This window comes from Coniosporium apollinis (genome assembly GCF_000281105.1).
Source record: "Coniosporium apollinis CBS 100218 chromosome Unknown supercont1.1, whole genome shotgun sequence".
Taxonomy (NCBI): Eukaryota; Fungi; Ascomycota; class Dothideomycetes; genus Coniosporium; species Coniosporium apollinis.
Genome location: NW_006913263.1, coordinates 478655 through 504918, shown reverse-complemented (window position 1 = coordinate 504918; position 26264 = coordinate 478655). Strand labels below are relative to the sequence as shown.

The window sequence follows — 26264 nt, the reverse complement described above, 5'->3', positions numbered from 1 at the left end:
TGCTGACCTGGATCAAAAGCCCACCCAAGTGGATGGTCGGGAATAAGTAGTCGTAGACGAGGGGAAATGTCGCACGGAGTTTCAAAGAACGGGAGAGGTGCATATGTACGACAATGGGTGAAGGTGTTAACAAAGGGGTTCATATTGTTTACCAAGTGGTGAAATGGGACTAATCTTTGCACTCAAATACTTCGTGGACCTGAATCTTGTACCTTGATGCCTATCATTACGTTTCTGTCGCTTGCCACCATTAGGCTAGAACTGTGTACAATCCATATGTCATTATTCAATAGAGTAGCACTGTGGTGCTCTGTTGCGACAGGAACAGATTCTGGCAACAATAGGGCGAATGGAAAAGAAATAGCCATAAGCCCAGGTCTGACGAGTCACATTGAGAGACTGGCGACGCAAACAAGCTTTTGATGACTATCTGTAGCGGTGTAAGATCTCAATAGCTAACGTCGTAGGCATGAACATGGCCAGAAGCAATGAAGCATGCCGACCAGAATATCTGCTGGGGCGAAGAAACGGCAAGACTAACGCGACAACGAAGAAGTTCAGACAAGTACATCCACATGCAAAGTAAGTGAGCAAATGCTATGCTGCGTGATGGCCTACATATATCTTAGCAACGGCAGTCAGTGAAGCAAGCAGGCTGGAGGCATAGTTCTCAGGCATGTTGCGACGACCTGAGTAAGTGGTCGTCAAAAGCTCCACTCTTGAGCTCTTCTCCCATTCCGTCGCCATCACCGCCGAAAATGCTCACATATCTTGGCTGATGGTTTTGGTGTCCAGCGGTCGATTCGGAGGGTCGCTGCGGTGAAGATGAATCTTGAGTAGATTCAGGTACCAGTGAGGAGCTCGAGGCATCGTCATATCGCCGTATGCTCATAGGAGTCAGATGATGGGGCGGAGCCGCAGTCTTGGATGTTTCCTGTAAAGTCGTATGAGAAATAACTTGGACTGCAAGATGAAGCGACACCGGAGAAGGGAATACCATGACGGCGGACAGCAATAGCTCACTGGCTTTCTCGACGACTTCCTCAACGAATCGTGTGCCTGCAGCACGCTGGGTTCCTGGCACAGTGGAGGGGGGCGATAGCGTGTGTGTTGCTGTGTTGTTGCTGTCAGATGCAGGCGGAGGCGACTGCTGAGTTGATGACTGCGACGCATCAGACTCTTGGACGATGGCGTCCCTTTCATGCTCTATCGTTTGAACGGTGATGGGATCGGGCGAGCGGTGGAGGTCCCGTGATGGAGAGGAGTCTGACGGTGCCTGATCGACATGTAATGTATTTGTCGCGCAACACTGACATCCTGTCTCCATATCGTCGTTTGCCTGCCCTTCCGCGGTCTCAGCGTCGAGACTTTGGTGAAAGGTGCCGTCACCTGCCAGACTGGTCTCATCGATCCGCACCGCTACGTGACCGTCTTCCGGTTCGCTGTCGGATCGAGATTCAGACTGGGCGTCGACGTTCTCTTTGTCAAAATCTTCGGTGGCCGCAGGCGCAAGCAGTGATTGACTGGGTCGTGGGGCTTCCTCGTCATCAACATGTATGTTGAACGAGGTACTCTTTCGTTGGCTTCTGTATCGTGTCGGTAACGGTAGGATGAATGCATTTGTGAGTGGTCCGTCATCATGGTTGTCTCCGCCGTCAACAGGAGGCTCCTGCTCATCGTACTGCTCCTCATCCTGGTCGTCGTCCTGCTCCTCGTTCTGCTCATTTCTACTTCCACTGCCCAGGCTGGACTCTGGGGTGGGCGTGTCGCGACTGCTTGGTACTACGATGGCATCACCTCCCGCCGAATCACCAGGGGTGAAGGGTTGCTGAGCCGTTGAGGCCGCTCCAAGATCGTCGCCTTTCGTAGACTGTTCGTAGACGAGCTCAGGCATGGTAACGTTGCCTTCAGCCGAATGTTCTCTCCCGTCTTTCTCGATCGAACCTCCAGACCCATCGGAACAGCTAGTGGCATACGTGGCAACGTGCTGATCCTCCATAACCAGATACTCCCGTCCAGCTTCCTCATCTTCCAATGTCAGCAAGGCGGCGTCGCTATCTGCCTCATTATGAGGCGAGGAGTGTATCAACACCGCTTGCTCATCATCGAGTACTTCTCCAGGAGGATTATTCGTCCTGTATCGCCGCATCGGCAGAATGTGGAAATCCGCTTCGGAATCACCGGTAAAGTCGACTCTGGTTGATGGATCCTCGAACCAAGAGTCCACATCGTGGCGGAAATACCGCTCGCCCGGCTCCAGTGTCCAGACGCCAAGAGGTTCCGCGTATCGCTTGATAGCATGCGGGCTGTTTTGCAAAGCCCGGTCATCTTTGGTCCCTTTTCGCCCTTGAGATGGTTTGTGCTTCGTCGATGGATTACTCGCGCTCGAAGAGGTCCGCGCAGTCGAATTTGAGGAGCAGCTCTTTGATTTGTTCCGTGATGTGCTTACTTCGTCTTCAGCAGACACGGTGGCACGCTTCCAATGCCTTGGGAAGCCCGGCACACCAAGATCTGCTAAGATGTTGTCCTGTGGATGGATTCTAACATCGTAATTGACCAGCGGCTTGGAAGCTGTGCGCGCCGAATGGCGAGACGAGGTTGGCTCACGCTGTGTCCCAAACCTCCTCCGAGAATCCACACCATTATAATCGGAGCTGGACGATTGCGCTACGAAGTCTTCCTCCTCTGAGCTCGCTTCGATCACATCAGTGAGCTTTCGCCTTTTCGCAGCCTGGCTTGGACGCATGACGTCGTCCATGGGGTGATATTTCATATCATACAACGCGTCCGCACGTCCATAAACACTGGCACGCGTAGTGTGATGATGGAAACTCGAGGTCGGGTTGTCTGGCGCGGCCTCGTCTTCGTCGGACACTTCGATGACATTGTGTTCGTCAATGCCGGCAAGAATGCCCGGATGCCTGCGTTTTGACGACTGACTGGCGGTGAGGCGTGACGCCGCGCGGTGTTTGGTTGACCGGATGGCTGTCAGTGTGAAAAGCTCGAAGCGCAGCGAGGAAGCTCACCTGCGGCGGTACACACGGCTCACCCAGTTCGGAGCTCGCCATCTTCTGTCGGGAGACGTGCTTCTCATGCAATGGGAGATAGGACGCGTTAAGAAGCCCGTGTCGTTGTTGACGAGCTCACAGAATCGCGTCGCTAATAGTTTGAGTGAGGAAACGAGAGCTAAGTGGCGTGATAGTGCTTTCGAGCTCACAAGACAGATAGAGGAGACCTGAAGCGTCGAGAACTGTACTGTGTGTTACGTGGGGGAGGAGAGGAAAGAGATTTTAACGCGAGAGAACGCGCCGGCACGTGTCGTGTCGCAATTGAGGTGAGCGCGAATTCTCACCATAGGTAGAAAAGTCGGAGTCCTCGATCCATGAGACCAACCTCGGCCGCAGGCGATAATCGGCCGCAGGCGATAACCGGACACAGCTTACCTCTCGGCAGGAGACAACGGAAACAGTGACCACGTCAAGGTTGGAGGTGCATGCGGCACTCGAAAGAGAGTGCTTAGCGGAAATATGGCTATACGCAAGTGGCTCGGTGGAGCGTTTTGCTGAAAGGTCAACACGGTCAGTGACACCTGTGGCAGCACGCAACACAAGTATATCAGCGAGAGCGATGACTTCGATTACGCATCTAATCGGAAGTTCTGACGATACTTTTTCCAGCAGATTGAGATAGGAACCGACATCATCCTCGTGGGTCACGTGGTATCTATCAACTTCATCACCCACCCAACCACTTAGCCATAAAGATTTTGGAGTAAATATGAACAAGAAACGAACCGAAATCCAAGAGCACGCAGTCCTTCTTAGCGTACGCGGCCCTTGCCTGTTCCAACCCAATGGTTTCCAAGAAAGAACTCCGCCGCAGCGAAATAAGACAAAAGTACGCTCGCTCAAACGCAAGACAAAACACAGAAGGTCTCCTCAACACGCTCTAGATGTCAATCGTATCGGCCGTGGCGGCATCACAAATTCCTCATCATCGTCTTCGTCGTCATCGACCTCGATCATCATAGGCTGGCCCATTTTCGCGGGCGTCGGTGAAGACACCTCCATACGTTCGGGCTGCTGCGATGGCTCCTCATAGGTCTGCTTCTTCTCCTGCGACAATTGCCTCTCTTCTTTTTTTTTCTTCTGCCTCTCAACTTGGGCTTTTAGCTTTTCAACCTCCTTCACCGCCACGGCCAGCACCTCTTCGAAGCATTCTTTCGCACCATCGATCTCGTCCGAGCAGTCACCATCCCGTAAGAACTGATGCGCACCCTTCTCACACAGCCCTTGCGCCTTCTCCAGCGCCTTATCCGCAACATCAAAATGCTCTGTTGCTGCCCCACCCAAGCCGAGCCCCGGGCTCTGTCTCGACCTCGTAGTCCTAAAGCCAACCGCCTTGCTAGGCCTATACGCAACCTTTTTGAGCAGTTCATCTTCATCTTCGTCTTCATCCACCTCCATCTTCTCATCCTCGTCATCCCTACTCAGATCCGTCAAAGCACTCATCCTCGCCGCCATCTTCCCTTTTCGCAGCAGGTTCCTGCCCGTGCCGATGTTCCTGACCATCCCCTCAAACGCCTTCTGCACTTCGCTGTCGTAGTACACCACGATCATGCTCCGCGTCCGGTACTTCAGCGGCCCAGACATCGCATTCCCGCTTATCACGGACGCGGTCTTGCGTTTTCGGTTCGCTAGCATGGCTTGTTGATGCTGGCGCACAGCGGGCGGTACGTCCTCGGACGGTACCGGCGAGGCAACGTCGTGGGCGATGGCTTGATGGACAGTCTCGAGTTGGTCGTCGTTTGGCCGCAGTGATTCTGTGGAGCCGGTCTTGCGATTGCGGAGAGGTGCTGGTGTCGGCGAAACGGGTATGGGGACCATGGAGATCTCGTCATGGCGGACGTTGATCTTGGAGGTTATGGAGGTGAGTTGGAGGAGCCATTGGGGAATGTTTTCGTTGAAAAATGTGAAGGGATCTTGACGGTCGGCCATGTTGCGGGTGTGTCGAGGGGCGGCGGTTGACGATGGCGGGCTGATGCAGAGGAGCGGCGGAGATAGGATGGGTTGAGACGATGCGGGGTGTCAGGACTGGCAGGTGTTAAACCGCCGGTTGAAGTCGCCAATGCAGTGACAGACAGCGGCGGAGAGGAGAAAGGCGGTGTCGCGGAGGTTTCGGTGTTCGGTGCTTGGCGGTAGATGATTGTCGGTCTGTAAACGTTCACAGACTCCTTTGTGTGGGAATAGCAAAGGCAAACAAACAAGCAACAATCATATCGTTGAGTCCAAACGGGCAATTAGAGAAACGGTCGTGGGGGAGTGCCAAAGTCGACGACGGCCGCAAGACAGAAGCAATAAGACGACGGACGCCAGCGCGGGCCGCTAAAGAGGGATCCCTTGAGGAGACTGGCCCCTGTCGGGCCTCCAAGGGTGAGGCTTGCTTCACGCCGCTGCTTTTGAGTTGGCGTCATGCAAAGAAAAGCCCCCGCGCGCGGCAGCCGGAAGGAGCACTGACCGTAAGCCATGCGCGAGAGCGAAGAGGCCCACGTCGGGCGGGATAATGGAACCACGGGCTGCATCAACAACAATGCTGCCTTCAGTATCACCGTAGTTAATGCTCCACAACACGGTCTAGATAGCTTGCTTAAGGCTCGTCATTTGACCGTTCACTTTTAAGAGTGATTGCAGCTGCTGATTGACGGTGAGAGAGCGCTAAATCGCCTTCGTGGTGAGGCCATCTCCCCGCCTGACGTGGCCTAGCAACTTGCAACGGCTGTCTTGTTCGACCAAGGCCCATCCCGGGGTGCTGTGGACAAGCTCGTGGTTGATTTCGGGCGTCGTTAGGGATTGATAGAAAGTGTCGGTATTTATTGGACAGGGCGGGAGCGTGATGTCGAGGGATGAGGAGAAAAGAAGCGAAAGAACAGGTCAAGGCCGTCGGTGTCGCCGTGTGCGATGCAGCAAGCCTGGCGACCATGCTGCTGGGAAATCGTTTCTCGTCACCACCAACTAAAGCATCGCTTCGCGTTCCGCACGCCTGAGGTTGCGCCGGCATACACAGATGAAGCAGGATTTCTTAGCGGTGGAGCTATCTAGAGGCACACCGCTTCAAGGCTCACGTGGGTATTAAAACTCAAATCACCAGGAGCAATCGGTGCCTAAACACCAGTATCTGAAGGGGTCTGGTAGAGTACACGTATCCAGGCACGGGTCATGAGGGAGAACAACACTGCAAGGTTCGGCATCCGGCTCACCAATTTGGAGAATCCCCGTCTCTCACAGACGGCTTTCCAAGCGCCTGCCGCGCGCCCCCATCCTGATCGAACCACCTGTGTATCCAGCGAATCCAATCACCAACACCAAGAAACGTCTCATCGTCCGCGATCGACAAGCCAGCGACGCCATCCGTGCTGCTGCCATCTCACCCTCTTCCCCCCGCTTCCGTGTCCAAGATGGGAAGGCAGATCCTCGAGGCTGCTCCGTTGAGCGAGACGAAGCGGCCTCGCGTGGCCTGTCGCCAATCGATCGAGTTGATAAATAGCCTTGACCAGGGACGGCGGTGAAATAAACTCCCTTGCCGTGTCCATCACAGCGGCTAATGCAGCGCAATGCCGCTGCCGCCTGTGACTTGCTGTGCCGCATCAACGGCGATGCAAGATGCTAAGCGATGCGTCTGACGACATGGCTTCGAGACGGCTACCTGAACGTCTCCCGTCGGTCTTGGATACTCGACGACGACGAAGCGCACAGCCCGGACATGTACGAGGCTACTCTAGCACATGCTAAGTCGTGCGAGTGCAACGGAAGCCGCGAAGAATGTGCGACTAACGCATGCGACGTCGAGCGCTATCGTCAATAACCATCGTCATAGCCCGTTAGGGTACTGTTCGTCGTGCATTGAGTGGCCTTAAACTGCCCGACCTTGATGCGACCACCCGTCCTTAGGCATCCGTACGTCGTGTGTCCTACTTCGGACATGGTCGCTCGTGATTTGCGGAGGACAAGATCGCTGAGAGTCTATCAATTGGTCGGACAGGTTTGAGGAAGACTTGTGAGAGAGCACATCTTAAGGGCGTTTGTTTGCATCTTGCCTTTGCATAGTGCAATGCTTCTATTTACAGATGCTTGAGCGTTCCAAGGTGTATAAACGCACCCTGATCATTACAGGATAGAGTCGAAAATAATGCATGAAGGAAACTGCGGCGTTCTATGGCCACGTCTCTTCAACTTTCCACTCCTCGCCTTCCTTGCCAACATACGTGTACCTATGCCGCCGTGCCGTCGCCGGATCGCTTATATCAGTCGCTTCGACCTCTTCCGGCTTGATGATCACAACCCTGAAGTTCTTTCTTGCTACCGGGTCGTACAAGTCCTCGACTTTCGTGCCTAGCTCGAGCTCCTTGTCATCGTATGGCTCGCCCACCGGACGCCCAGGAGGCGGTGCGCGGAAGGTACCTGCGATGGCAGTATTAGCACAGATTCTCTGGACCCCAACCCAAGCCGCAAGTTCTTCATAGCGGAGCCATCGAGACCCCTCCACGTCTCCTCCCCATAACGCCTAGCACAACCACTTAAAATCGCGAAGCACCACAAAACTTACCCCTAAGCCCCGGCGAATTGTTCCCAAACTGCGCCGCCAGCTCCCTCTTCCAGCTCCACCCCTCCTTCCCCTCCTCCTTGACACACCTCATCCCCTTCCCCACCTCACTCTTCACCGTGCGCACCCCACTGCTCTCTTCCGCGTCCTCAATATCTGGCCCCACCACAAACGCCTTCCCCTTAATCCTCCACTGCGTGCCCGTCTCCTTAACCCACCAGACCGCCTCAACCGGCCCTCCCCCACCACTCCCCTGCGCCTGTTCCACGCTCTTCGCATGGCCCGCACTGCTCGCGAAGAGCTGCGGAATCTTTTCCATGCGCACATCCGAGGTAAAGGTCGGCATCTCGCTCTCGTAGACGCGCTCGTTCATCGGGGCTTCGTTGTGCTTGTTCTCGGGCAGCTCGGCCCACATGCCGCGGAAGATGCAGAAGCGGGCGCGGGGGATGTAGGGCGTGGGTGAGCCCGCGGGCGCGGCTTGGAGGGTCGAGAGCACGAACTCGGGGGAGGGCATCTTGGAGATGTGGGAGAGGAAGTCGGCTTTCCATGGCGCGGGCGCTTTGGCTTGGGAGCCGGCGGTGGTGGACATGGTGCGGAGGAGGTGGATTAGGCGGGTGAGGGGGTTTGTGGGCGCTATGGTTGCGGCTTGGGATACGGTGCCGATTGCAAGAGGTCGTGGAGAGGCAATTGAGGCAGGCAGAGCGGGATGCTGGTGGTTTTGAGCTTTGTTCTCTGACGATGAAGCTCTATGACGGCATTGATTATTCGTTGATGCTGTTACGGTGGCCGGAGCGGGCCAGAAGCGATGAACCTCCGAACTATTGAACTTCTCCTGGGTCGGAGCATTCAAAATGGATATTCGCTCTTACGACAGCATCAGCTTGTTGCATCGCTCTATCCAGCTCCTTGCAGATGATGGCTATTGATAGGGATATGCGAACAGTTCATGCAAATTCACCTCAACAGTCATGTGTTCCGGAAGTTACACTCCGTGGTAAACACTATTATCACCAGCAATGTAAGCCTAGGTATGACACGACTCCCTGGACCGATGCAAATTTGCTTCCATGACTGAAAATATCCCCTGACACCACCCACTTCGCCATGTCAGCCATCAAACGCCCCATGTCACAGCTGTGACATCACTCCCACCCTACAGGCCAAACGGATAGGTCTCGCCCTTGGACGGTGACTCCTTCGGCTGCGCCGTCTCAAAGGCATGCACAGCCTTGCTCTTATCGAACCAGACGAAGGCATCGAACTGCTTCGTGAGACAAGCCTTCATGTAGTGGCTCCAGCGCTCCGTATCCGGGCGATAGATGACCCCGATGAACCGCTCGAGTCTCGGCTTCTCGAGCGCCTTGAGAACCTCCGCATCCTGGAAGCCTTCGCGCAGATCAAGCGTGAAGGACGGGATGCCTGTATTGTGCATGACCCGCTCGTAGCTATCCTCCCTGGACGGGTTGACCTTCATGACCTTCATCGGCTCGTCCCACTCATCTGCCGCCGCGACGGTGCAGTCAGGGCCTCCGTCCGTGCCGGTGCCAATGATGGTGACATCGCCCGGGTTGGTGAAGTGCTTGCGGCACAGCTGGCCCAGATTGATCTCGTCCCTGTTCTCGCCCATAGCGGTAGCCCTAGCATCGCCCACATGCGAGTTGTGCGCCCAGACAACGGCCTTGGAACCCGGCTTCAGCTTCATCAGCCGTGCTAGCGTCTGGAACATGTGCGTATCACGGAGGTTCCAGGACTGGTTGTCGCCGTAGTACATCGCGCGGTAGTACTTCTCCGAGTCCGCGACGACGCGTGCGTTCATCTCGGCGTCGAGGAAGCCGTCCCCATCGTTGCCGGCTTGAGCGTAGTCGGCCCTCTTCTGCATCAGGTCTCGAAGCATCGCCATCACGCCGGCCTCACAAGGTCCGTACCCTTTGCTCATCGCCATGCGGCCGTACTGGGCAGGATCGTCGGCCCAGGGGATAAGGCAGCTGTAACGCTTCCTGGCTACCGCCGCTGTCTCCGGGTCGACCTTGTCCAGATACTCGATGACGGCCTTTATCGATGTGCTCATACTGTACAGATCTAGACCGATGAACATGGTGCGCTGGCCGGGTGAGAGCTGGGCATTGTGCTTGCGGAGCCAGTCAACGAAGCCCTGGACTTCGGTGTTGCGCCACATCCACCGTGGGAAGTGGTCGAAGACGCGAAGCTTGGAAGTCTCAGAGGTGGATGGGTCGTAGCGGACGTAGCGGTCGACGGCGCGAGCGTCCGGCCAGTCGCCTTCAATGGCTACGATGTTGAAGTCATGCTGTTCGACAAGGCGCTGGGTGATGGCGGCGCGGGCACGGTAGAACTCTGACGTGCCGTGGCTTGAACAGGGTCAGTAATATAGTCTAGAGCATCCCGCAACACTGCAAGGTTTCGGAAAGCGGCACATGCAAAAGACGATGATGGGTACCGCAGCGTGTGGAAGAATGTGTCAGATGGGCCGCCACGCATTGCTCTGGAAGGTACAAGTAGATCATCTGAAGCTTGGTTGACCAGGACCGGCACCAGGTCTATGTGTGCAGACAGAGAGACCTCGACACTGCTGTACCCGCTTCAGCCGTCCTCGGGTTTCGTGAGTTGAGCCATTGTGGCATGACGGTCTGGAGGGTCCAGGAAGTCCTGAGAAAGCTCTTTCGGCGCACATGGACGGTATTGAGAAGTGTTTCGAATGTCGGACAGCTTGACCATGATATCTTCTCTGACCTGCCAGTGGAAAGGCATTTCCAGGCCTGGCTTCTGAAGACAGACGCGAGAACAGCTTACCTAGCATCACCAATAAGAACAACACGTGCCTGCCCGTACTGATCAAAGTGTGAACCAAATTCTGGGTCGTCGATTGGCGGTAGCTTGTGCGCTACGCTCCTCACGAGATCTGATACTGATGGTTGAACCATTCTGGATTCGCTGGTGGCTTTAGAAATCTTTGAGAGTAGAGTCGAGCGAAGGCTTTGGAGAAGAGTCATGAATAGAATTAGAAGTTATTCTGTTCAGAAGTTGACGGCTTTTATTGAAGTCGCGATGTTGCGGATGTTGCGCGTGATTTGACGTCAGTAAGGGTAACGATCCGCGCGAGTGGCGGAACCAACGCCATCTCGGGGAACATCGTGACAAGAAACTGAAGAAAAGAGGGAGGAATGCGCAGGAAGACCTGAGAAGCATGCATGCCTTTTTGAGCAGTGAAGAGCTGAATGAGCCGTCTATATCGGATGTTGATCACTCAGACTCTATCCAAGCCTTTTACTTACATGACATCCTCCCCACATATCTGCAAGCGGCCACTGCACCAGTAGCAAACGCGAAAAGGGGTATGCAAGAATGCGCTCCAACTGATTACAAGAAGTAGTCCGCCACCGGCTTCTTCGCCGGCATACCTCTTGAATCCTGCGGTGCAGCCTCGAAAACCCGATACCTCCTTCCAGGAGCGCCCCTGGGCTCCCTCTCCGCTTTCCGCCCAGCATCACCGTTGCTTCTCGCGACATAGCCGCCATTACTGCCATCCTCACCCAGCTCCAAGATGGCGGCAACGTTGCCGCACCGATAGCAGTAGTTCGGCGCCGACCACACTGTGACGATCGTGCTGTCGAACATCTCCTTGAAGCCCTCCATGACAAGCTGGTGAGCTCGCGCGATCAGCGAGATGTCGTTCTTGTGGTTGAAATGCTTGACGATGTCTGCGCCGAAGAGGAAACCAGCTCCGCGCGGTGATAGGCCCCAGCCGTCAATCTCATCCGGGTCTGACCATAACAGATCGCACATCGCCCCTTCGTGCGGCACCTCCTGCTTGCGGTCAAGCAACCGTATCTTGTCAACTGTGTCTATTAGCGGACTCAACCCTCCATGTACGCACAGGACAGCGCCGCCGTCGTTAGACAACGAGCCGGAGCTCGAGCCGGACGCGCCTGTGCCTGCAGGGCCTGTTCGCGCCGGTGTGCCCAGGATGGGCGAGCTTGACGGCTCAGGCTTGGGTGTGGAAGGTGCTTGCGGTTGGCTTCGAGGGAAGCGGTTCATGATGTCGCCGTTGGAGTTGAGGATCTCGATCTCAATGTCTAGATCGTCTGCTGGCATGCTGTTCTGCGGATATGACTCGGCGAATCCAGCGCCGGTTGCTTCGAGCTTGGTAGATGCGCCTGTGACCAGTGCGCCAAGTGCTAGGTAGTCGAAGACGTCGCAGCAGTATCTGAATCAAGTCAGTCTTTCGCTGGCATCCGACCTATCGTAGCGATATGCGTACCTCCATACATTCGCGCTGCCGTATTTCCGCAGACATTCGTCGTAAAATCCATAAACGGTCGTGATCTGTCTGGACTCGTGATTCCCCCGTATAAGGGTTATTCGGTCCGGGTATCGTACTTTCAAGCAAAGAAGCAAAAGGAAAGACTCAAGCGAGTAGAAGCCGCGGTCGACAAAGTCGCCCATGAAAAGGTAGTTGGTGTCCGGTACGTCGCCGCCGACGCGGAAGAGCTCCATCAGATCATGGAACTGGCCGTGTATGTCGCCACATATTGTTACCGGCGCATCAACGCCCACCACGTTTCCCTCCTCTATCAGCAGCTCTCGCGCCTTGTAGCATAGCTCCCGCACCTGTGCTTCTGGTATCGGTCGACATGCGCGGAGTTGTGCGATGGCTTTGTCCAGGTCGCTCATGGCTGTCTGTCCAGTCTGGTGGCCAGTCCACGGCGCGCGACGCGTGGTTGGGACGCTTTCGAAGGTCCTTTGGCGCGTCCCGACTCTAGTCCTGGTTGCTGAAAGTATGTGCTCGCTGTCAACGGATCGTTTGGCTGAGTCGTGAAGGCGATGATGTCGGCTTGGGCGCTAGTGTAGTTCTGTTCGTCGTGGCAGATAAGGGGGATAGAAAGATGGACAGAGTCGGATGAGACGAGATCAGCAGAATCTATACGTTGTCAGTGATTTGAATGAGACTAGCAGCTCTTTGTGGATTTTGCGCCGCGAACTGGCAGCTTTCGCATGAGACAGTCAAGGTTGGGGTTGGCGCGCGGTCCCTTGGTCGGCAGTGGACCGCACCTCAATCCATCAAAAGCATCATCACCACCACCCTGCGACAGCTTCGCCCCGCAGACGGCCACCAACCTGCTCCGTCTCAAGGAAGGGTACGAAAAAGCTTCCCTGCTGAACAGGAGCGTGTCACACTGACAACAACCTCCCAAGCTCCCCCAATGCGCCCACGATAGCCCCCTCCACCCCGCCCCGCAAACCTTTCTTGCGAAGGCCCTTCCTCCAACATGCCGCCACATCTCCATCCGCGGTCGCGCCTCACAACCTCCCTCTTTACCACCACACTCTTTGCCTCCTTCCTGGTAGTCGGCCTGCCACACCTCCTCCCCTGCCCGGCGAATCCGCGGGAATACGCAGACGGCGACATGCCTGAACTCGACCCCTCGGGACGACGGCGGCGAAGGAGGCGGAAGGTCGTCGATGAGGAGCCTGCTGTGGCTGGTGCGCAGCCTTTGGCGAGCGAGGCGCCGGCGGTGGAGGAGTCTAAGGCGACAGAGAGTCCTTTAGACGAGGACGGCTGGGACAGGCGAAGAGCGAGAGAGTGTCCGGTGCCGAAACCGGGTGGGCTGATTGGGCAGGTGTTTGGGTTTCAGAAGAATGAGAGGCCAGGGCCAGTGGTTAGGATTGAAACTGTGCGAAACAGAGGGCCGGAGGGCAGCGAATAAGGCAAATGTGGGTGTGTTATCAAGTGTTACGGCGGCATTGGATGGGAGCATGGGAGAGGGCGTTAATGTGCACTTGATGGCATTTGGATATACGATCGGTTTCTCAAAGTACGGAGGTCTTACTCGTTGAGCTGTCAACTTGGGGTAAGTAACCTGGCTGTCTACGCTCCCCCCGCTTTGACCTGCCAGACCCGCAGATTGTAGAGGAGACCATCAACGGGCGCTCAAGATCGAGGAGTAGCTGAGAACGGCTAGCCAAGCAAACTACCAACGCCGATTATGAAGAGGGCGGTGGAGAAGCAGCCCCTACAATCGCGAAGTTAAATCGAAGGCGCGGGTCACGACTCCAAGGAACTGGCTCTGGGATTCTTGCTCTTGGTGTTTAGGGCGCTGCTGATGCGTCTCTGCGTTGTTCTTGCTGGAGGTTCGACTGCGTATTTGCGTTCCTTGTATCCGGTGGTCTCTCCGAGCATGTCCGCTGGTATCATTCAAATGCGTATCATTCTGCAGAACTCATCGCCGGCATGCTTTCAATGGATGGTGTGTTTCGAGACTTGTGGCGAAGCTCATCCAGCTCTGAAGTACTTCCCCTGTTCGATCCCTTGCCCATAAGGTCTTCAAAGCTTTCGCTTCTGTATCTTACTCCGTATCGCTAGAAACAGCAGACAAGAACGATGACATGAAGCGGACTTGAATACCGAAGAAGCATTTCCAACCCCAAGAGGCATGCTTAAGGAAATGGCATCCCCAGATGGACGCTTTATAGCTGTGACGTCATGTGATCCAGAACTCTTAATGCAAACCACAACGCGAGAGCCAATTGGCGCACCACCATACGTCGAGCAACCATGACACTCCTCAAGCAAATCCCCCGTCGCATCACTATCCCAGTCCACCACGCCACACGACCCTTCTCCCACACTCCCGTCCTCGCCGCCAAAAACCGCATCTACACTTCGTATCCCACCCACTCTCCCTCCTCCCGTCGACCGCGCTGATGCCTCAGCAGCATCCGCACCCCCGACGAGCTGCACACCCTCAACCTCAGCTCAACGCATAGCAGCAGACCGCTGCTGACGCTATGGACCGCGTCGTGGTGTCCGTCTTGCGGCGAGGTCGCGCCGATACTGAGGGAGCTGGTTGAGGAGGAGGGGGTGGGAGAGCAGGAGGGGGGCGTGGGGTATGCGGAAGTGGAGCTGGACGCGATGACGATTGGGGATATGGGGGTTAGGTTCATGGTGAGTGGTGGTGTGGGAAGGGGGAAGGGGGTAGGGGAATATTGGGGGGATAGAAACGCTGAGATAGGAGTGCGGGTGTGGGATTGAGAGCTCGCAGTGCTTATGCTGACTCTGTTATGCCGGTAGATCAACTCGATCCCAACATTACTGGCGTTCAGTCGGGCAGAACCGCAAATGGAGACACGTATCACGAGGTTAGAGGAGCTCAAGAACAGGGAGCTTCTGAGGACGTGGATCCGGAAAGAGGCGAGTAGGAGAGGGGAAGGTGGAGCAGGCGGGAGTCTATTTGGAGGATGGTTCGGACGGTGACGATAGGTGTAGAGCACAAGATGCGTCGCTTGCTCATATTTGGAAGCTTGCCGTACCATCCCCCGTTCTAGATATTCTCGAACACTAAGACAGCTACAGTGAGCAACCTTCGATATCTGAAATCTCCAAGATCGTACCAGCGACCGAGACTGTTCGCTCAGCGCTACCCGCGATTACCTCCGCCATCGATCTAACCCTAGTTCCGGTCAGCAGTAGCATCGCTATCAAGCATTTGACATGGCAGCGACAAGCTACGAGTTCCATGGCCGCGAATGGTGAAACCATGCGTTAGGGCCGTGGATCCACATTGGTTCACCTTCATCGAAGAATGGCGACTTTTATCAAATGGCGCAGAGAACTCTTCTGCTGCTTGCGGACTGGGCTCGCCGCTTCTTTCATGCCAACAAGCCAGAGCTGTTGCTGCTTCGTAGCAGAAGAAACCGTTCGTGAGCTCTATCAGTCAACTGGTGACTGAATAGTTAAATGGAGAGAGTTCCGCGCCAAAGCAAGAGGCTCATACAGGGCGCGGTTTCATCAGATATTCTCAAGGCTCATCAAGCAACGAACTATCCCGTCACTGAAGTCTCAGCATAAAGACAGGGTAAAGGCCACCGAAAGCATGTCATCCAAACGCCGCCGCGCATCATTCGGCAGCGAGACGAAATCAAAGTGCTCTCAAGCTTCCCACAACGGGCACGTTATGCTAGTGTAGTTGTACGTGACAAATCTTCATACGGTGCTACAGCTTACTATGGATCAGCAGAGCTTTAACAAAGCCTTACTGATTACACGATTGATGAGGAAAACATACTATAAAACATCTACAATCTACTTCAGGTTCCTCCCTGCGGCTTAGCAGCAAGCTTCTCCATTCGCTCGAACCATCTCATAAAGTCCTTCCCCAGTCCGCTATCAATTTCAATACCGGCAGCTACGAAAAAAGATGTTACTACGTCGTGTTGTACAGGCGGTGCTTCGAGTCCGGCAGGTGCCACACCCGCCGCAGTCACTCCCTGCGAGGAGCTAGTGGTGATTAAGGGGATCATGCCATCCTGGGCACCCTGGTTGAACACATACGGATCGTCATCGCTGGCAAGCGCGAAGCCAGCTTCCACGTTCTCCACGTGCCTGATGTGGTTGAAGAGACACACCAAGTCCTGAGTGTTGCGGAAGCCTCTGGTAACCGGGAAATGGCGCTGGTTGGTCATGTCGTAATTTCCAAGAACATAGTTCTTACACTTGAGGAAAGCATATATCGTCCAGAAGTCCATGTACCCTGCGATAGCGAGATCAATGATCTCAGCTGCCGCTTTGTAGAATGCCTCGTCGGCTACGAAAGAAGGGTTGGGCCGCAAAGTAATACACCACGCCCAAGCGTTTAAGATTGTGTGAATGCCGCAAGAGTCCCCGTTGGTCTGCTGAGCCGTGGGCATGTTATGGATCTGCAGCTTTGGTACGGTTCCATCGCCAATGCTTCCGGGACGAGACCATTGCAAGTAGTTAATCCATCTGCGCACTGAACGGAGCACCTTGGGATCTTTGTTCGGCCCATGCGGCCATTCTGTGGCGCTGTCGAACCAGAGCAGTTGAGGTCTTCCCTTCGGATCTTGTTCGCGGATGTGGACAATCGCTAGGAAAAAGTGATTGTGTATCTCGTCCGGGTGTTTGACAAGAACGGGAAGAACTAGAGGTTTCCTAGGTCGCGTTGCTCGATAGCCCGTATCCGCATCAAATACTCTTGAGATCGTGCAGCCAGGTTCTGCCACACCGAATGCATGAGCCCCCCACTGAGTGATAGCCTCTGTGACAGCGGCGATGGCTAGGAAACAGTGATCATCCGTTAGATATCCATTCCATGGAGTTTTTTCGAACGACTCCCCCGCATGCTGGCGGAATGCATTGCGCCATCTGAATAAACCAGCCTCATAGTGGGAACAAGGGTGTTTATCGATAGTCTGCTCATCGGCGTTCTCAGGGGCCTTCCGCACTGGCCAGGACTGTGCACGGAGTACACAGTTCAGCTTCTCAAGGTCTGCTTTGGACATTGAAGCTGATAAGCTGTTTGCCTGTGTGGAAGGCTGGTCCTGCGGCGGCTCTTGCGGCGGGTCTGCCGGCACATCCGGTGGTGGTGTCTCTGCACCCGCGTCAGCGACGACTGGCACCAAAAGCTCATGGACGAGGTTGTAATCCTTTTCGGGCACAGTATCGTCCTTGGATTTGGGATCCGCGGCGTCTCCGGCAGGCGTGCCGGGTTCAATTTTGTATGCACGGTCCTTGGGTCTCCGCCAGAAGAAGATTGGAAGGCCGTAAAACTCGATGACGTTGAACCCGATGAGCGGTCCGTACAGGTACGGCGCTTTCGAGCCCGCCTGCGGCTGCAGCTGGGAGAGAAGCTGGCCATTGAGCTTCGTTGCGGCGAGCTGACCTGTCTCCAAGAAAAATCCAGCAGCCTCGCAGCTGTGCTTCGTGCAGCTTGCAGGCAGGCGCCGGATGATTAGGTGCACGTCGCGGAGGTGCTCCGGCAGTTCTGCCGCGGGACTGGAAGTGTCCTTAGGCTGGTTACGTGCGCTGTTCATAGTCAGCAAACCGATCATAAATCGACCTTCCATAACATGATGAAGACAGTAGGAAACGGTGAAGATACTCACATCCTGAATTTGATGTCGCTGTCCACTATCAGGCTCTCGACGCCGTGCTTCTCCTTCGACAGATCGTAGCCGGCCTGTCTCATCTCATCGTCGGTGATGAGCGTCCCATCCTCGTGAACAGGATGACCTTCTTCGTTGATCTCCCATAGGGAATCGCTCGGTTGCAAGTAGGCCAGGCACGCGGCTTTCGGATCAGTGGCTTCCTTGCAAAAGCCGCCTTGAAAGGTCCCATCCTTGCGCTTAAGGTGACGGATCCGCGAGAAGAGCCGGCGGGCTGCGAAGGACGCCGCTCGGACAAGCCTAAGTCGAACCTCATGTTCTCGGCCGATTCGCACCTTCTCAGCAGCCGCTGCTTGACGCGTAAATCTGCGTGGCACTGGTTCTAGGATGTCGTAAGGTAGCACAGTCAAAGGGGACCAGATCTGAGCCGATCTTTGATTTGGCAGGACGAACGTGGCCTGGGTGCCGGGCGGTGAGTTATAGCGGATGCCGTCCGCTACGAAATGCTCATCTTGGGGCACAGCTTGTGCTTGGATGTCAGGCTGGGCTGTCGTTGGGGTCTGCTGGTCTTGTGCTTGATCAGGGGTGGGCAACGTAGCGGAACCCTGGCTAGCAGTATTAGTTTGCGGTGCGACTGCATCTGTTGGTAAAGCGGGCAGAGTTTGTGCTTGGCTGTCAGGTTGGGCTGTCACTGAGATTTGCTGGTCTTGCGCTTGGCCCGGGGCTAGCACCGTAGTGGGATTCTGCCCAGCAGAGTCATCCTGCGGTGCGGTTGCTGCGGTCGGTGAAGCTGAAGCTTGCTCATTGTTGTTCGAGGTGCTGCTAGTCTTAGCTATCTTCGAAGGTCCTGCCTCCGCATCTCCTGAAGCTTTGCGCTTGGGTGACATTTTTTGCTTCAGTGATCAATGTTTGGGATAATAGATAGTCAAGACAGATCGGTAAAAAGATGTTTGACCTCGATAATCAGGCCTCATAGTTGAGGACCTTGCTTCGTTTTACATGGCTTGGGACTCGACAATGGACGGGTAAGAGAATGGTTTGCCATTCAAGGCCGGACAATGGGTCAACAATGGCGCACCAAAGAGAATGAACAGGAGCATGAAAGGGAAGCGAAAACTGAAAGAGCCATGTCGTGATTCATTCAATATTGAACAATATAGATTGCGTATGGCTGTAAAGGCGCATGCCATAGACAATGGAATGGTGCCTGTTCTCTCCATCTCACCTGAGAAGCCTCAATACACGCCTTACAGAACTACGAGCCTATTCTAGCGCCACCATCCAGATAAGCAACGTGACGACTCACTGTTAGATTGCTTCTGTATATCCAGTCACCTCGAATGTATTCCGCAGGCGTTCAGTTCGTGCCCTAAGAGGTTCATCATTGAGCGGCGGAGCCCGGATCAAATAGATGTTTTGGATCGTCCTACAGCCAGTTGCCGTTTGCTTGACCAGTGGTGTTCGCACAAAACGGGTTGACAATCTTCTCTGCAGCCAGCTCCCAGGGCTGCTCATGCTCCGGCATAGCCGTCTCCATGGGTTCGCTTGCTTCTTTGGTAAATTCGTCCGGTAAAATCGAGCACCGTCATTTGCAAACTGAAGCCATTTCTGGATCCGACGCAGCGATGGTGACTCCGCGGCTCGAAAATCTCTTCCTCGGACGTCGTCGCCATGGAGCTGCGATCATCCGTAATGGTCCGTCCACATGGTGGGCCACCACATCGTCATTCGAAAGTCGCACTTGAATCGCATTCCGCCTTTGCGATGGCGCATGGAGATGATGACCTGGGTCCGATTTCACAATGACATTCGTTGCGCGGAGTACTTGTCCATCACGTCGAATACTGTGACATTGTTGACCTCGCAATCCGTGCCAGCAGGATTGCACCCAAGATCAGCTTCAAGCTCGATGCCAACGTCCGATCTCATGCTCCGGATAATGTTTGCGGCGTAGACGCAGGAAGAGGTGCTGCCGTAGTCCACGTCTGGGGTGACCGGAACGGGAACGTCAGAGACTGCGGGCCAGAGGCTATCCATCGGCGCACCATAGTGATGGCCTGCGGGATGGTACGTGTCCACAGTGTAAGCAAGGTTCGCAGTTGTCGGTGGTAAGGGGTAACTGCCAACGACTGATGTATATGAAGTGTCTGGTGCTGGTGTTGCTACAGAGCTCGACTCAATCGACGAGGAACTTGTATGGTGCAGCAACGGGACCGGTCGAGGCTCAATAGCGGAACACGCCATACGCGCTTGATGTTGTGACACCGCAGGCACTGGCGGCACCGGCAGCGTAGGATTGGGTGATGGATTCGGGACTTCTGTCCCGCATCTTGCGTCTGCCGGACATGGCCTCCTCCTTCCCAGCATCAAGTCTAGCGACACCCCCACCGGCGGACACTGAGGGTTGTCCAATCCATCTTCCGTGAACGTATCGATCTCGTCCTCGGAAACGCCCTTCTGTCGCAGCAGCGCGCGTAGCCGCTTGTTCTCTTCCAAGACGCGCCGAGCAGCTGTCTGTAGTTCCGCAGACGCCTCAGCACCAATCTGCTCGCAGTTCCGGTACTTGGTCTCTAGTTCTTGCAGGTACTCTTTCCGCCGGGCGCGCGAGCGGCGCTGGTTGTCGCGGATGCGAGTGAGATTGTTCTTCTGCCGCGAAAATCAGCCCATGACCATGGGAAAGTGAGTGGAAGTTTGGCCTTACGGCTGTGTTGGAATCCATAGTTATGTCAGTAGCAAGCAAAGTCATGTCCACTCCAGTCTCTGTGGGTGAAGAAAATGTGCATGTTCGGACCTTGGATTTCGGGATCGAGGCTGCTTTCCCGGGACGGAAGGGCTCAAACAATGACTCGTGTTGATCGATGCTACTCCTGAGGCAGCAATTTTCACAATTAGAATTTCATTCTTCGTCCGAGCACGCATTTCAAGCGACGGGTGACAAATTGAGAAGTTCAGAGTGGTTGTTTGTTAAGCATGCCTGACGCATGGAACGCTACTGTAAGCGGACCAGGTTTAAACGACCCTGAAGCCCGACAATTCGGAATGGCACTTCAGACAGACGGAAAATCTTCGATGGATGAATCCCGAAAAACGCTGGTAGAGACAGCTCCTCAAGGGCCTTCTCCATCTTCAGAGTAACCGGTTGAGGAAGTCATGTACCTGTCACGTGACGATTATCGTAGCCCGGATGCTTAAAGCATACTATTCCTCCACGCTTGACAGAGCATGGAGTACTGATGATAGGGGCAAGGGTAAGCTGCTGCATCTAGTAGAAGGGCCAACGACAATGCACGTATGCTGATGACATCTCGAATCTACCTGTATTGACGCTCCACATCGTGTAATGATAACGTATCTCGAAATGTATCGAAAACGCTCCAGGTCCCAAGCCCAAAGTGTGACGATGAAAGCACAGGAATCGCCCGATACAGAAATCCTCGAAACCCACTCCTCGGCTGGACAAGTGGCACCCTTGGCACCCTGGTTGCAATATCCCCATACTAAAATCACACAAACGAAACACCTTGATCAACACCGGCGTACCAAACAGAGATGAACCGGTGACAAACGAAAAGGGTGGGCGGACCGGTGAACGGACCGAATGCGATGCTCCCTAGGCGCATGGTATAGAGCCAGCGGAGATGTGACTCCTCGTAACCCGGCAAATGATGTTCTTACTGCGCGCCCGTGACCAAAAGGCCAGCATAAGGCGGTAGCTGAGATGGGTTTGCCAATAGCACGTGATGCGATGTTTCCTTCAAGATCCTGGCAGTGCTTACATCACTGTGCAACCACAGCATCCCTTCTCCCTCTCTTCCTTCTCCATATCGATCCGGTCTGTCGGCCCGTTGTGGTTGCCTGATGCTGGTACTCCTGACGGGTAGGATGACATTTCCCTGTTGTACCGGCGGATCTCTCTCACGATGTCGTAAAAGGCGTTGTCGACGTTGATGCGCGACTTCGCTGACGTCTCGATAAACTTGCAGCCGAACGACCGTGCCAGAGCCTTGCCCTCTATATCCAAAGAAACGTCAGAAACCCTTTGTTCATTCTGAGGTCAAGGGGAAGGGGGGGGGCGACACAGACCTTCAGTTGACACTTGTCGCTCGCCCTCTAGATCGCACTTGTTGCCCACAACGATTATTGGGAAGTAGTCCTTGTCCTTCACCCGCAGTATCTGCTGCTGGAACGTCTGGATCTCTTCGAATGATTGCCGCGATGTTATTGAGTAGACCAGTAGGAAGCCTTCGCCGGTTCGCATGTACTGCTCCCTCATCGCTGAGTACTCTTCCTGGCCCGCTGTGTCGAGAACGTCCAATAGCGCCACCTCATCGTCAATCACGCACTGCTTGCGGTAGGAGTCTGATGCGGCAGAATATCGTTAGCTACTTGATGTTCGAGGCGGAGAGTTTCCTGGTAGGGGCGCAGCAAAGGGGACGGACCTTCGATGGTAGGATCGTACTCATCAACAAAGTGGCTTTGTATGAGTTGAATGGTCAAGCAGGATTTGCCCACGCCGCCGCCTCCTACAACCACGAGTTTGTATTCGCGGAGGAACTGCATCGATGATCTTGTCAGCGCTCGGTCTCCAGATCTTGGAACGTCCCGGGCAGTTACCCTCGAAGTCATCTCGTATCGATGTTAAATTGAGTTATGGTAGACGCAAGGGGTGGTTCTTCGTCGTCCCAGGGCTGTGGGCGCTTGTTCGCGAAATGCCGAGCTTCTGTCGATCGAGAGGGCAGGTGGCGGGGATGGAACGAAGGTACGGCGGGAGATGCGATTCTTCGTTGCGGGGTCGACGACGGGATGGAGTGAGTGGAGCGAGTTGGGCAATTGATGTCCTGTTTGAGGAGGTGTTTGGGTTCGAAGGCGAAGGTGTTCTGGTGGACGTGTTGGACGAGCCCGGGTTTGCAGGCCCAAGAGCCTTAAGCTTTGGCCGCTTTCGGGACCAAATTGGACAGGGTTGCTGATTCGATTAGAAAGGCCAGGGTTCGTGCAAAAACCACGCCCAAAGAGGACTGGACAGCTTGACAGGGTCCTGCCGCCTTCAATACACAACCACTAACTACGTTTTGCGTCTTGCTGCGCGATATGACCATTAAAACTGACACGCCGTACGTCTCCTATTGGCCCAGTGTCCCGATATTCAACGATGTCGCGTGAGTTCTGGCAGCATTGAAGAGCCCGGAGACGTCCTGCGGAACGGATAGGAAGGCAAGCAGCCCGGGTTCTTTGTTGCCGCGCCTCCAAGCTGCTTGTGTCGAGCTTGAACGGCCGCCCACGGCGCGAGCGCTCGCTTCTCCCCACGAAAGCCTCAGATTCGCCTGCTGTCCCACAGGCGCGAAGGAGGCCAATGCGGTCTCTCATCACGGCAGCATCACCGTATTGCAGACGCTATTGACTGTTCTGTTCGCTTTGCGGTCTTGTTTCGATAGCGGGTAGAGAGCCAGAGGAATGCGACCCCTTTTCCCGCGCACAACAATGAGAATCATCTTGAATCTTTGCAGGCAAGAGCAACGACGGGCTGCCGGCGGCACGGCAAAGGGACGGCAGGCTGTGCGGCGAGGCTGTCGCCGTAGGGCAGAAGCGTAAAAGTTTAGATTCCACGCCACGGCGTTGTGGTGCTTGGATTTCACAACGCGCAACATCCTGAGCCATCTTGAAAAATTTGCGCCCTAAGTCATGGGATCTCGAGTCGACGCGGGTTGGCGAGAGGGCGCAAGCCTCATCCAGTATCCTCTGCACAAGGCTTCCCGAAGCGTGGGGTCTGGGCGACGCCTTCTGGTACGTACCGGCCGGCACATGATGTCAAGCCGAAGACAAACAACGTCAGTCAGACTTTCGACGCTCCTCTCTTTGATCATGAGGACCTCGGGAGCTTCGGCTCATTGTCAACGGCTACAGCACGTGGGAAACATTGCTTCTGGGATTCAAGAAAGCAACGGGATGGGCCGGCGTTTGAGCCGGGGGGCCATCCTGCTTCCCCCTCCTCCTCAGGGACCCCGGCTTGGCGTAGAATCACTGTTCAGGGGTTGATACTGGGGAACGTGACTCAAAGAACAATACTGGCGACAGTAACAACTAACGGACTCGAATCAATGCGTCTATGTACAACGACCTCATCCCGCACTTCTTCAATATTGGCGCCTTACTACTTCTCTATGTCCGAGTCATCTTCGCCTTCAACACTGACTCTCTTACCCTGCACTCCTTTCTCAACTTCCGGTACCAAACTCTCCATGAAATCCAAGTCTCGTCCGACAAGGGTCACCGTGTTGCGTGACTTCCCCCATCGCGGGTAGCTCCCGACCTTAACGCCCTTTGGCTCCGCCTTTGCGGCCAGTTCAGTCAGATAACCGGCAACAGCACTCTCTGCTAGCGGCGTCGAGAAAAGTATCCGATAGACTCCTTTTCCTTCAGGATCTGTCAGCCGCGGCAGTAGCATCGGCTTCAGACCATCGATCATCCTCTCAAACAGTCTCGGAACTCCTGGCAGAATGTGGATGTTGCCGTTCACTACACTGACGGGTACCCATAGATTGTCGTCGACGAATATAACTTGCTCGTCTGGGTTCTTAGACTCGTCAATTGGCAGCTCTATCATGCGTAGCTTTGCGGTGAGCGCCGGAGAGGGCGTATCCCAGTCGAAGTTTGGTTGCGACGGGTGTGGCTTCGAGAGCCGCTTCATCCTCTCGAACGCTGGCTCGTACAGCTTCAATGGCAGATTGAAGGCTTTGGCTATTGACTGGTACGTGATATCGTCGTGTCTGCAGGGCGTTGCGATCAGCGCTGTCAATATAATACCCTAGAGCAACCAGCACTCACGTCGGCCCAATGCCTCCGGATGTCACAACGAAATCGTAGTTCTTCGACATCCTCTGTGCAGCTTCTATAATCTCTGCCTCGTCATCTCCTATCACTTCTATGCGCTTGAGGTTCATGCCCAGCGAGAAGCAGAACTTAGCAAGGTAGGCGGAGTTGGTGTCGACGGTCTGCACTAAGGGCGCTCAGCATGCGCCAGTCGCTTTTGTCCAATGCGTTGGTAGTGACCTTGCCGCCTAGAACCTCATCGCCTATGATTATGCATCCTGCGGTGTGGATCATGCTCTTCTGCTGTGCCATTGCCGATGATGTTGTCGGACTAATGCACCCTGTGAGACCGCTTCTGGTGGCTGCTGCTGAGCGGTGCGCGTAGTTTGGGAGAGGTCGTGTGAGGTGTCTAGCGAGCTGGTTCAATCGTCCGAACATGGGTTGAGAGGGTGGATTCTTGTGGATTCTTGTGCCTGAGGACGATGATGCGTGCAACGGAAAGCGAGACCTGGAGCGCCAGACCATGCATGTGCGCGAGTCATGCTTCTGGGGAAGCTTCCGCCCCGCCAGACCTCTCGTCAGCCCTACCAGAAGCCATCTAGGTACTCTAAGGCATCTACTGTTCGCACTTATATACCTTAGAACCCACTGCGTCCCCTCTATAAGCACATATTCGAGATGGTAGGAGACGGCGCGGCATTCGTACCTGTTAAGTGCTAACCCTATACTAGTCCTCAGAAGCCCGCCTCTACACCTTCTCCCAAGAAACCAAAGACAAGCTGCGCAAATTCCGCCTAGGCACCTCACGCGCCAGAGACCCGCAAGCCGTTATCTGTACGCACTCGCTCCTTCTCCATCTCCCCTCTTCTCACTACTCTGTCCACACTCCATCCGTAACCCCCTAGATCTACTCCTCTCATTCCCCCACCAATCCCGGCTGACACACCGCCCAAGAAAGACCAGATCGACAAGAAAACCCTCGAGATCGAGCAAGCAGACGACAGTATTTATAGGGACATGCAGTCGCTCGCCGAAGAGCTACCAGACCACTCGCCGCGCTTCGTACTGCTCTCGTACCCTCTGACCCTCGTACGTCCCTCATTGTCTCAGCCTCCCCCTCCGCTACGCCTGAAGACAGAATGGCCGAATCTGACACCGTTGTATTGTCTCAGGAATCAGGCAGACTATCAGTGCCGTACGTGATGATATACTACATGCCAGTGACGTGTAATGCCGAGCTGCGGATGGTGTATGCGGGCGCCAAGGAGCTGATGCGGAATACAGCTGAGGTGGGGCGGATCATTGAGATGAAGGAGGCCGAGGAGCTTGAGGAGATTGAAGAACTGCTGAAGGGGTGAGATCGGTGGAGTGATGGGAGGGACAATGAATGAGAAACCAAAAGGCTGGATGAGGCGTTCGAGGCCTTCTTGAGGCCAGCATCTTCGGCGGACACAGCCGAAGTAACAGGCGTAGCAGAGGACTTGCCCAGGGAACGTTGAATGATCAGATGAGTCAATGTTCGGCGGTAGTTTCCACGAAGCTGTATAACCTCTTGTACACGCACCTTTAGGTGAAACCCGAGCTGTGCAAATGGGGAGCGGATACGAGCGTCTCCGCCGCCGCAAAACCAACTTAACTGGTGAGTCTTTGTCCAGGTTCAACCTATCCTACACGTACACCCTATCTGTCGCTCAAGCGCCACAGCAAAAAGATCCGGGGTATCCCAACCGCTCAAAAGTAGCTATGCTCCTGCCCGCCATACTCCTGCCCGAAGCCCGGCAACCCGCTCTGCTCCATCTGCTCGATGTCATCCAGATTCATAAAGTCATCTAACGCCACATGCCCTCCATCCTGACCCGGATCCTGCATCAACTGGTCCCCACCCACATGACCCAAGCCCTGCTGATGTTGATGCTGCTGCTGCTGCTGCTGCTGCTGCT

General features: G+C 54.9%; 12 protein-coding genes across 12 annotated transcripts; 3 read left to right on the top strand and 9 right to left on the bottom strand.

The window, feature by feature from the left end:
* Positions 1 to 872: 872 nt before the first annotated feature.
* Positions 873 to 3068, bottom strand: W97_00179 (uncharacterized protein; the record flags this gene model as incomplete). The annotated part of the gene is made up of 3 exons (XM_007778096.1): positions 873 to 934; positions 1024 to 2985; positions 3050 to 3068. 3 exons carry the CDS (start codon positions 3066 to 3068, stop codon positions 873 to 875), a joined length of 2043 nt encoding a protein of 680 aa, XP_007776286.1.
* Positions 3069 to 3938: 870 nt separating this feature from the next.
* On the bottom strand, positions 3939 to 4997 carry W97_00178 (uncharacterized protein; the record flags this gene model as incomplete). Its single annotated transcript, XM_007778095.1, has 1 exon — positions 3939 to 4997. The coding sequence occupies one exon, from the start codon at positions 4995 to 4997 to the stop codon at positions 3939 to 3941; it is 1059 nt and encodes a 352-aa protein (XP_007776285.1).
* A 2212-nt stretch (positions 4998 to 7209) lies between these two features.
* W97_00177 (uncharacterized protein) lies at positions 7210 to 8188 on the bottom strand (the record flags this gene model as incomplete). Its single annotated transcript, XM_007778094.1, has 2 exons — positions 7210 to 7457; positions 7603 to 8188. 2 exons carry the CDS (start codon positions 8186 to 8188, stop codon positions 7210 to 7212), a joined length of 834 nt encoding a protein of 277 aa, XP_007776284.1.
* A 564-nt stretch (positions 8189 to 8752) lies between these two features.
* W97_00176 (uncharacterized protein) lies at positions 8753 to 10538 on the bottom strand (the record flags this gene model as incomplete). The annotated part of the gene is made up of 3 exons (XM_007778093.1): positions 8753 to 9965; positions 10055 to 10186; positions 10408 to 10538. 3 exons carry the CDS (start codon positions 10536 to 10538, stop codon positions 8753 to 8755), a joined length of 1476 nt encoding a protein of 491 aa, XP_007776283.1.
* A 436-nt stretch (positions 10539 to 10974) lies between these two features.
* On the bottom strand, positions 10975 to 12288 carry W97_00175 (protein phosphatase; the record flags this gene model as incomplete). The annotated part of the gene is made up of 2 exons (XM_007778092.1): positions 10975 to 11821; positions 11876 to 12288. The coding sequence occupies 2 exons, from the start codon at positions 12286 to 12288 to the stop codon at positions 10975 to 10977; spliced, it is 1260 nt and encodes a 419-aa protein (XP_007776282.1).
* A 596-nt stretch (positions 12289 to 12884) lies between these two features.
* On the top strand, positions 12885 to 13322 carry W97_00174 (uncharacterized protein; the record flags this gene model as incomplete). Its single annotated transcript, XM_007778091.1, has 1 exon — positions 12885 to 13322. One exon carries the CDS (start codon positions 12885 to 12887, stop codon positions 13320 to 13322), a length of 438 nt encoding a protein of 145 aa, XP_007776281.1.
* An 848-nt stretch (positions 13323 to 14170) lies between these two features.
* On the top strand, positions 14171 to 15161 carry W97_00173 (uncharacterized protein; the record flags this gene model as incomplete). Its single annotated transcript, XM_007778090.1, has 4 exons — positions 14171 to 14280; positions 14332 to 14560; positions 14687 to 14856; positions 14969 to 15161. The coding sequence occupies 4 exons, from the start codon at positions 14171 to 14173 to the stop codon at positions 15159 to 15161; spliced, it is 702 nt and encodes a 233-aa protein (XP_007776280.1).
* A 541-nt stretch (positions 15162 to 15702) lies between these two features.
* W97_00172 (uncharacterized protein) lies at positions 15703 to 18404 on the bottom strand (the record flags this gene model as incomplete). Its single annotated transcript, XM_007778089.1, has 2 exons — positions 15703 to 17437; positions 17518 to 18404. 2 exons carry the CDS (start codon positions 18402 to 18404, stop codon positions 15703 to 15705), a joined length of 2622 nt encoding a protein of 873 aa, XP_007776279.1.
* Positions 18405 to 19314: 910 nt separating this feature from the next.
* On the bottom strand, positions 19315 to 20236 carry W97_00171 (uncharacterized protein; the record flags this gene model as incomplete). Its single annotated transcript, XM_007778088.1, has 2 exons — positions 19315 to 20163; positions 20219 to 20236. 2 exons carry the CDS (start codon positions 20234 to 20236, stop codon positions 19315 to 19317), a joined length of 867 nt encoding a protein of 288 aa, XP_007776278.1.
* A 1053-nt stretch (positions 20237 to 21289) lies between these two features.
* Positions 21290 to 22077, bottom strand: W97_00170 (Ras-like protein; the record flags this gene model as incomplete). Its single annotated transcript, XM_007778087.1, has 3 exons — positions 21290 to 21528; positions 21601 to 21876; positions 21957 to 22077. 3 exons carry the CDS (start codon positions 22075 to 22077, stop codon positions 21290 to 21292), a joined length of 636 nt encoding a protein of 211 aa, XP_007776277.1.
* A 1588-nt stretch (positions 22078 to 23665) lies between these two features.
* W97_00169 (uncharacterized protein) lies at positions 23666 to 24636 on the bottom strand (the record flags this gene model as incomplete). The annotated part of the gene is made up of 3 exons (XM_007778086.1): positions 23666 to 24281; positions 24340 to 24506; positions 24565 to 24636. 3 exons carry the CDS (start codon positions 24634 to 24636, stop codon positions 23666 to 23668), a joined length of 855 nt encoding a protein of 284 aa, XP_007776276.1.
* Positions 24637 to 25002: 366 nt separating this feature from the next.
* Positions 25003 to 25682, top strand: W97_00168 (uncharacterized protein; the record flags this gene model as incomplete). Its single annotated transcript, XM_007778085.1, has 4 exons — positions 25003 to 25026; positions 25056 to 25158; positions 25283 to 25413; positions 25497 to 25682. The coding sequence occupies 4 exons, from the start codon at positions 25003 to 25005 to the stop codon at positions 25680 to 25682; spliced, it is 444 nt and encodes a 147-aa protein (XP_007776275.1).
* Between the last annotated feature and the right edge of the window lie 582 nt (positions 25683 to 26264).